Source organism: Polypterus senegalus, chromosome 4, assembly GCF_016835505.1.
Source record: "Polypterus senegalus isolate Bchr_013 chromosome 4, ASM1683550v1, whole genome shotgun sequence".
Taxonomy (NCBI): Eukaryota; Metazoa; Chordata; class Cladistia; order Polypteriformes; family Polypteridae; genus Polypterus; species Polypterus senegalus.
The window spans coordinates 169,346,240-169,356,747 of NC_053157.1; the positions used below are offsets into that span (position 1 = coordinate 169,346,240).

Here is a 10,508-nt window from a genome sequence, read left to right on the forward strand (position 1 = left end):
CTAAAAAGGAGGCGTGTCAGACGTCGTGGTACATTTTCTGATGCAGCTAGACAAAAAACTTTGTGACGCTGCCGCCAAATACACAAAACAATTACTTTGACAATCATGTTACATTATTTTTAAAATGTTTCCTTTTCTTTTCATAACTTCTTTAACACATGACATCACTCTGCGCTGGTATTTTGCTATATATATATATATATATATCACAGCGACACTCATAACAGTGACAAAACAATTACATTGACAATCATGTCACGTTATTTTCAAAATGTTTCCTTTTCTTTCTCTTTCCTTCTTTAACACACTACTTCTCCGCTGCCAAGCGCGGGTATATTATATATATATATATATATACACTGCTCAAAATAATTAAAGGAACACTTTTTAATCAGAGTATAGCATAAAGTCAATGAAACTTATGGGATATTAATCTGGTCAGTTAAGTAGCAGAGGGGTTGTTAATCAGTTTCAGCTGCTGTGGTGTTAATGAAATTAACAACAGATGCACTAGAGGGGCAACAATGAGATGACCCCCAATACAGGAATGGTTTAACAGGTGGAGGCCACTGACATTTTTCCCTCCTCATCTTTTCTGACTGTTTCTTCACTAGTTTTGCATTTGGCTACAGTCAGTGTCACTACTGGTAGCATGAGGCGATACCTGGACCCTACAGAGGTTGCACAGGTAGTCCAACTCCTCCAGGATGGCACATCAATACGTGTCATTGCCAGAAGGTTTGCTGTGTCTCCCTGCACAGTATCAAGGGCATGGAGGAGATTCTAGGAGACAAGCAGTTACTCTAGGAGAGCTGGAGAGGGCCATAGAAGGTCCACAACCCATCAGCAGGACCAGTATCTGCTCCTTTGGACAAGGAGGAACAGGATGAGCACTGCCAGAGCCCTACAAAATGACCTCCAGCAGGCCACTGGTGTGAATGTCTCTGATCAAACAACCAGAAAGACTTCATGAGGGTGACCCAAGGGCCCCATGTCCTCTAATGGGCCCTGAGCTCATTGCCCAGCAGCATGCAGCTCGATTGGCATTCGCCATAGAATACCAGAATTGGCAGATGCATCACTGGTGCCCTGTGCTTTTTACAGATGAGAGCAGCTTCACCCTGAGCACGTGACAGAAGTGAAAGGGTCGGGAGAAGCCATGGAGATTATGCTGCCTGTAACATCATTCAGCATGAGCAGTTTGGTGGTGGGTTAATGATTGTCTGGGGAGGCATATCCATGGAGGGTCACACAGACCGCTACAGGCTTGACAAAGGCACCGTGGCTGCCATTAGGTATCAGGATGAAATCCTTGGACCCATTGTCAGACCCTATGCTGGTACAGTGGCTCCTGGTGCACGACAATTCCTGGCCTCATGTGGTGAGAGTATGCAGGCAGTTCCTGGAGGATGAAGGAATTGATACCATTGACTGGCCACCACACTTTCCTGACCTAAATCCAATAGAACACCTCTGGGACATTATGTTTTGGTCCATCCAATGCCACCAGGTTGCACTTCAGACTGTCCAGGAGCTCAGTGATGCCCTGGTCCAGATCTGGGAGGAGATCCCCCACAACACCATCTGTCATCTCATTAGAAGCATGCACCGATGTTGTCAGGCATGTATACAAGAACACAGGGGCCATACAAAGTGCTGCATAAATTTTGAGTTGCTGCAATTCAATTTTGGCAAAATGGACTAGCCTGCCACATAATTTTTTCACTCTGATTTTTGGGGCGTCTTTGAATTCAGGGCTCTGTAGGTTGATCATTTTCATTTCCATCAAACGATGTGGCATCCTTGCGTCCCTAATACATTACCCAGTCTATATCAGTATAGATATCCAGGAGGATTTCTTTTTCCCATTGAGATCTGATGTGTTTTCAAAGTGTTCCTTTAATTTTTTTGAGCAGTTTATATATATATATATATATATATATAGATATAGAGATATAGATATATATATATATAGAGATATATATATATATAGAGATATATAGATATGAGAACAACACTCATATCAATGACAAAACAATTACATTAACAATCAAGTTACGTTGTTTTTCAAATTTTTCCTTTTCTTTTTCGTATCTTCTTTAACACACTACTTCTCCGCTGCGAAGCGAGGGTATTCTGCTAGTAACTAATAAAAAGTACTTGGTATTCTGTTGTTTTATTCATGTTCAAACACTTGCTTATAGAATCTGGGATATGAGGAAGTTTGTTTTGTAAAAGATTTGCCTATAGTATGCAGAAATTGCACAGATATACAGACAAAGTAATTGCGTAAAGTTTTTTTTTTTTCTTTCATAAAAATACATTTATTATAAGGTTGAAAAATCAGTTTTCCCTCTAAGCCATTTCTTTTAAGTTCATTTGTTTCTGTGTTTTTCTCACAGGATGGAGGTAGTATGTTTGGAGAGGTGAACGAAGAAGGTGAGATGACTGGAAGTAAGATTGCTTATGTGTACCCTAATGGTACAACAGCACTTCATGGGAAGTTCATAGATGGGGAGATGATAGAGGCTCGACAAGCAACTATTTTAGTTGTGGAAAATGGACACCCTCAATTTAACATAAATGCCAGTGGTAAGTCTTAAAAATCAAAAGATCTCTTTTGTATGTACTTAATCTTTTAAAACAGGTATTTTGTCAGAGTAGCAGTTTTGTTGTAATTTAAAAAAGTAGTCGTGGGTATGTATTTTTTTAATAAAGGCAAAAAGAGGATATTAAAATTAATTTCAATTATCAAAACCATTGTGTTATAATACATATAACAATATATTTGAATTTGTTACTTTTTAGCACAGTACAAAAAGCAGTTTTATCCACAAGTTGTGTTTTTTAATACATTGGACAGGAACTATGTCATGCAGTAATTTTTTTTTGATGATACACTAAATTAATAGGTTTCCTTATTTGTAAAGGAAAACTCCACGAAAAACATTTTATGTTATTTACCCAGTGTACTTTGTAGTGTTTTCATAATAGAAGGCAATAGTGACCAGCTCTGCACAAAAACAAATAATGTTAAAAACATCCATAGAAGAAAAGAAAAAAACTCTTGCATTGTGTTTCATAATCCAGATATCCATTATATGGCAGTATGCTCAAAACATGCAAAACTCATGCATTTTTGCTAAAATATTGTTAACAAATTACTTCCAGAATTATCGGCATGCACATAAATAGGAAACCTTAAGTAGGCAGTGTGGTTTAGTGGTTAAAGCTTTGGACTTAAAACCATGAGTTTGAGGGTTCAAATGCTGGTACTGACACTGTTTAACAATGAGCAAATCACTTGACCTGCCTGTGCTCCATTTAGAAAACCAAAAGATATGTAACCAATATTATCATAAATGTCGTAAGTCGCCTTGGATAAAGGCATCTGTCAAATAAGTAAATGTAATGCCTCATGGGAAGGATATTTTGAATTGAAGACTCGCCTCTCTCCCTCTTTTATTGGTAAAAAGTCCTGACCCAGATAAACTGAGTGCTGTAACCCTCATTTATCTGGGTCTATCCTGAGGTTTTTAAAATATATATTTTGACTTAGGTTGTTACATGTACGTTGGTTAAAAAAAAAAATCCTAGCTTTACTTGGGCAACTAGAAAAGAAAAGAACTTTGTTTGTCTCCAGGAGGAAATTTGGCTTTTTACAGAAGCACTTTAAATAAATAAATACACACTCAGCAGTGTGACTATAAAGCAAGAAAGTTTAAAAAAAAAAGAAAGAAAAATTCTGACTTGACTGTCACAGACACAGTGAGGCAGACATATAGCTGTTGGTATAAAGGAGCCCCAGTAGCATTTCTTGACACACTTACGCTGAATAATTCATTGGCTGAAAGTCATCTGTATTGGTATATCAGAGAGAGGATGTGCAGCATTGCTCATTATGGCACTCAGTTTGTTTTAACTCTCTTCTTCGCCAATACATCTGGGGGTCAAGAGTACATTCTGTAACTGAGCTTGCCCTTTTAATTAGCTTGTTGATTCAGTGGGTCTCTCTTGAAGTGATGTTTCCACCCCAGCACACCACAACATTGAAAATTACACTGGCCATCACAGAGTTATAGAAGATGTGAAGGATGCCACTTCATATATTAAAGGAACACAGTCTCCTAAGGAAAAAGAGCCTACTCTGCCCTTTCTTATATAGTTTCTGTGTGTTCCGAGACTAGTTCAACCTGACCTGTCATTAATGTGGACCCCTAAGTATTTGTAAGAGTGGACCAACTCTGCTTGCACTCCTTGAATAGTGACAAGACATAGAGGCTCTTGCTGCTGCAAAAGTTATATTTGTTGTCGAGAGCATACAGAATGAAGAGAAAAGGAGACAGGACTGTTCCTTGTAGTGTTGCTGCGTTCTGCCCAACAGATAGTTCATGATCCAGGACACGGTAGACTCATCCACCTGCATATCTTTGAGTTTACCCCTTAAAAGGAATGACTGGATGGTATTGAATGAGTCTCATGTGCCTGTGGTAGCATGGTCAACCAGCCACAGGGGGTTGAGGAGGTAATTGGAGGAGATGGCATTCACTTATAGATTAGCAAAATTTAGCTGATTTCTTCATTAGCACATTGGGGTTCATAATTAGGATACCTTTTCTGAAGTATAAAGTACTCTCATCAGAAATATGTCCAAAAAGAGAGAGAAGCCTGGAGGTTAATTTGAGAGGAAATGCGAATGAAATAAAACAAAGAGGGGCAGGATTGTGGCTGAACTGGTGCAATAGTGTGGAGGCAAGCAGCGCTTGCTGGAGGACATCTCCTATTGAGGAGACCTGATTGGGTTGGCAGAAGAATGTCAGATTGCAGAAGGAATCATCAAAGCTCGTATTGGTTTTAATTGACAGGTTCTGGTAGTGTTTTTAACCTTATTTTAATCATTGGATTTTTAATGTGTTTTTTATAGTGACTTTTAACCTCCTCTTTGAACACCATTTTTATTATGGACTATTTATTTTTTATGGACAGAGGATTTTGCACTGCACTTTATTTTTGTATTTGGAACATTTTGTTTGAAAATAAAAGCACAAAGCATTTTTACACCATCTCTTGCTATGAATGTGCATGTTCTACAGGTTGCAAGTGGAGTGTACCAGCTGTTTGGACAGCTGTGGAGAATGTGAAGCAGGGAGTGGGGTAGAACCCAGAGGAAAGCCTTGTTTGTGTGGGCACAGGGCACCTCTGTACGAAGAGTTAAATGACAGGGTGAGGGTAAGTTGAAGTGATATTTGAGCTAGACAGACTCAAATGGTTTAAGATCAAGAGGGGTATGGGTTAGTTATTAAGACAGAAATAGGGTACTGTTTATATTGTGGCTTTCAAAGTAAAAAGTCAGTTGGCACCTGTGGACTCACCCAGCAAAATGGTATTGTCACAGTATAGTCAGGGTACACACAATCCTGTTCTTTTTGTCCTTTCAAGGTTTCCTGAATATTTTAAATTATGCCTCACTTTTTTAGGAATTATGTGTCAGACCATATAAGATGGAAACTATTTGTGGGACACTGTTTGTTGGCTGGCAAAATTGGGAATTTGAAAGTTTTAATAAAAAGAAAATCAAATTTATTACATGTATTTTCCATGTACTTTAAGGAGAAGGATTTCTCATCAATAAAATGGGATCTGTTTTATGAGTACATGGAACAGAATCAGATACAAAATGATACTTTTAGAGCACCAGAGAAAAACTTAAGTGAATGTGCTTACAATGAACAGATTCATAGTTTTGCTTACCATGGTTGATTTTATGCTGTGATAGAATAATTGTTTGTTCATTCCTGCAGCATGTTTAAATGAGGCCACCTCTGCATTTGTTTAATCTGTAAATCTATGTTAAATTTGGGTATGCTGTTTTGTTTTTTTTATAAGAATTTTATTAGACTTTAAAAAATACCAAGTTTTTAGTTATACACGTGGAGGATTATTGACCTTAAATTTTAAACATGAACTAGTTTCTTTCTTAAATAATGTTGAATAAAATGTCCTAAAAGTTATAAAGTTTTCTTCATGTATGTTTTTGTTATATTATTCTATTTTACAGTGCTTAATACCTCACAAATCCATCTTCCTGGTATCAAATCCCATACCTTGTTATTGCCCATGTGAGGTTTGCCTGTTCTCTCCATGTGTGTTTGTGGGGTTTTCCCCCACATCCTTAAAAACTTGTGTGTTAGTTTAATTAGCAACACTAAATTGACCCAGTGTCAGTGTGTGCGTCAGTAGGTGCTGCAGTGGGCTGGAATCTTGTTCAGAGCTGGTTTCTATTTTGTGCCCAGTGCAGCTACTATACAAACTGACCTTCTACGAGCTGATAATGTCATTTCTCGAAGTAGTCTCCACCCTTCTCAATGCACTTGCGCCTCCTGCCTGGATTCCAGCAGAATAAAAGGTTTTGTCTTGTCCTCACAACCACTTTGTTCATGTCGTCATCTGTCTTGAATTAACGACCACCCAGATGTTTTTTTAGTGGTCCAAAAAGGTGGAAATCGCATGGTGCCAAATCTTGGTTTTTTTTAAACATTTGATCAGTTTTAATCTGCCATGATCAACTATGCATATAATATACTGGGAAACATGTTTTATAGGATAATGAAACCTGTAGTGAAAATGAGATCCTCCTCCAATTTAAAGGTGTCGTCATGACATGTTTCGTTTTTTTTTTTTTCTTTGATAGAACTTAAATTACTGTATTTCATTCATACGGTTTTAATCACTCATATGACACAGGTGAAATTTGAATTTGAATTCTACTACAAAGCCTTTCCCATGGTTTTTTTTCCTCATTTTTCCACCAGAAAAAGAAAAAACCCTACTTGAGTAAATGTTTAAGAGCAAGGCACCACATATGGCATGAAAGTGGATTAGTACATAACTAATATTTTACTAAATCTCACTTTCCATTTTTCTTTGTTGATGAGCTCCCATTGAAGGATTTATCGGTAACAGAATGTATACTGAGCCAGTTAAAATAACTAACAAAGTGGCATTTATTGATACCATTTTAATAAAGTTTGCTGTCAGTCACAGAGCTCCCAGGTTAAACAGCAATAACATGTAATACACCTGCAACCTTAAAATACAGTCTTCATGACATTGCTGTGCGTAATGAAACAGTGGGCAGGTGGTTCCACATGCATGTTTACTGACAGACAGGCCAGCATTTTGGATGGAGCATGTCTTAATTCCAAAGCGAAAGGGTCGCAAAGATGTGGCAACTCATGGAGATCCATGACAATGACATCTTAGTAGTGAATTACACAGGGCACAGTTTTCTTCATAACAGGGGAGTTGCATGATGGGCAGATTAATTTCAGATGTTCTGCATGCCTACCTTGCATCTTGATGAACTGTTGCGTCATATTCAACAACAACATTTATTTATATAGCACATTTTCATAAAAAAAGTAGCTCAAAGTGCTTTACATAATGAAGAATAGAAAAATAAAATACACAGTAAGAAAATAAAATAAGTCAACATTAATTAACATAGAATAAGAGTAAGGTCCAATGGCCAGGGTGGACAAAAAAAAACTCCAGATGGCTGGAGAAAAGTAGAAAAAAATAAAATCTGTAGGGACTCCAGACCATGAGACCGCCCAGTCCCCTCTGGGCATTCTACCTAACATAAATGAAACAGTCCTCTTTGGAATTAGGGTTCTCACGGAAAGACTTGAAGATAATGGTCACGTAGACTTCTGGCTTTTAATCCATCCATCATTGTTGGAGCATCATAATGCTTTGAGCCACCACCACAAAAAAAACGGAAAAAGAAACAGAAGAGAGAGTAGGGTTCAGTACGGATTTTAGAGCCACCATGAATAGTTATTATGATGAATTGAACATACAGAGTATCAGGATTAAGTTAAAGTGAAGTTCTGAAAAGGCCCTTCGTTCACCATTCTGGCACAAGTGTAACTAGCCTCTCTTTGAAATTCACCAATTGGAATTCATGGCTGCCATGTATGCCTCGGCGTGTAGTTAGAAGGCTATCTCTAAGTCTGACATCGTTTTCGCTGGGCGGTTTAGCACGGGGTTGCGTCAAGTATATACCAGCCTTTAATGGAATTGGGCACATGGATTTCTAAGGAGAAACCTACCTACTGTTGCGCTGCCCACCCCCCAGTACCGACATATAATAACAGGACAGCCACTCGGCCAATAATAAAAACAAAGACCTTTTGCATCTGTTACAATATAATTTTTGTGACCATTTTAGTTGCAGTCTGGAGCCCTGTAATCTATGTTGTTGTTTTTTTTTTGTTTGTTTTTTTTTTTTTAACTTTTCCAAATTCATAAAGCATAGTTTTCTGTATTTCTCCATTTTATAGTACTTTTCAGTATCTACAACTTGAGTAAGTTTTCTTTTTACTGTGTTAACATCTTAGCTTTTTGTTTAACCTCTTTTGGTTGAACTTTAATGTTATTTAATAGCAGGGTGTAGTTCTTCAAGATAATATCCATTTTGAGATTATAAAATGTTTTTTTTCTCTATGATTAAAGTGGCTTTGTTTGGTTTTACTTTTTATATTTTCTGATGTTTTAAATTTTGTTTATAATGTGTTTTTTTTATTTATTTGTTCGATGTCCTTGAGTGCTTAGAAAGGTGCCTTGTATAAATAAAATGTATAAATATTATTATTATTATTATTTGAAATATGGGTACTTGTTAATTATTAATTGCATGCTTATTTATGTTTTACAGGTCCTTTGTATACCTTTGACAAATCCACCTCATCTTGTATTTCTACCAACTGCCTTTTGCCTGACCCTTATGAAACAATGAGGTAGAAAATTTTTAAAGAATTTCCTGCATACTGTTCCGTGTTGTCAGAATAGGCTTCAGTCCTCCATAACCCTGAATTGGTTTAAGTGGATTTGAAAATGTTTTTTATTTATATGAATGAGTTTATTAGTTTTTGTATTACTATTGTAGCAGAAAGCATCAGTAACAAACATAAAATGAGATATACAGTGGCAATCTGGTGTAAACTGCAGATATATTTTATATACACAAACATTAAAATTGGTTCCTAGTCCAGTTCAAATTTCAATTAGAGTGCCAGCACAGAATGTGGAATAGTAAAGTCTTCTATTTGGGGAAAATATTTTTATAGCTTAGCAGACTCTTATAAATAAATGCCAGTGAAACTTTCAGCAATTAATCATATGCCACCACTTTCTAAATAAAGTTATATTAATATGAGCATGGATATTATTATAAATAGTAGTATGAGACCAATTTCATCTGAAGATAATCCAGTCCCAGGTATACAGTATATATGTGAACAAATTTCAACATTATTTGTTTTAATACTTTAAATTGCAAGTCATTCATCAAATAAGGAGGCTTTTTTAGCAACTAGTTCTCACATGTAAAGGGGGGGGGCAATATCTAGCTATTGTTTTATGTCTTTTTTAAAATCAATCGGCCTCTCACAAGTAAAATAGGAGTACTTCGTTATTGTTGGTACCTTTTATAATACATAATTTAGTACAGTATAATTAACCTGTGTGAATTTGAAATGATATCTGTTTAGCAGAAATTTTCCTTCAAACAATTATTGGTAGGTATGGTACAGTACCTATTTATATATTCCTCTATATACTGTAAGTGGCTTGGAGTAAAACAAATTAAACCAGTTGGCTACAGTAACTTACCCAACAAAATAAAACTTATTAAACATTAATAAAGATTATTTTAAAAAAGCTCAATACAGTAGTGTTATTTTATCAAATGCGTTTAGTCCAATTCTGCAACTATTCAGATATTCTTAATATTCTGTAATGTGATGCTTTTCTCCAGGCTGGAGGAAAGATATCTTAATGTAGATGAAGCATCAGTTATTCATTTGTAGTTAATGCCCCAGTTTTTGTTCCTGCCTTGCTTCAAAAGCCAGCGTAACTTCTGAACTGTTTTACGTTTAACATTTAGCCACTTACTAACCACTATACATTTAAAGAATATTTATTAAATATTAAAAAGAGGGCAGGAGTATAATGGTCTGTACAGTCCCCCAGTGTACTATACTATTTATTCTCTACCAGAGATTTTCATGTTGGTACGTCTTTTACATAGTGTTATCTTAATCATTGAGTCTTTGTTATTTAATTGAGTATTATTTAATTCTTCCAGAGTATATGTTGCTGATTCTTTAATCTCCAATGCTGGAGAAGGTTTGTTTGCTAAAACATCAGCCGAATCCAACACAGTGCTGGCCTTTTACAATGGAATTCGCATCACACACCAGGAGGTGAGAGAAGCCTCACACATAGAGTGCATGCTTATTGACGTCTTGCCTAATATTTCTATCACATTGGAAGCAGTTTGCATTAGTTTCAGTTTGAAGTTTTAATTGTATGCATGCTTTTAATGAAAGTGCTTCATGCATTGTTGGCTATGCTTTTACAATTAACAACATATAATACAATTTATACTTTAAAATACATGCCCTAGATACTTTGGCATCGCTTCGATACTATATTTACACAGA

The 10,508-nt window shown here is 36.4% G+C and overlaps 1 protein-coding gene across 1 annotated transcript in view; it reads left to right on the top strand.

Moving 5' to 3' along the window:
• setd7 (SET domain containing 7, histone lysine methyltransferase) overlaps positions 1-10,508 on the top strand; it is an 80,839-nt gene that overhangs the window by 47,796 nt on the left and 22,535 nt on the right. The window contains exons 4-6 of the mRNA XM_039751657.1: positions 2,403-2,592; positions 8,720-8,801; positions 10,151-10,268. Of these exons, the coding sequence (XP_039607591.1) occupies positions 2,403-2,592; positions 8,720-8,801; positions 10,151-10,268 (390 nt within the window). The remainder of the gene's footprint in view (positions 1-2,402; positions 2,593-8,719; positions 8,802-10,150; positions 10,269-10,508) is intronic.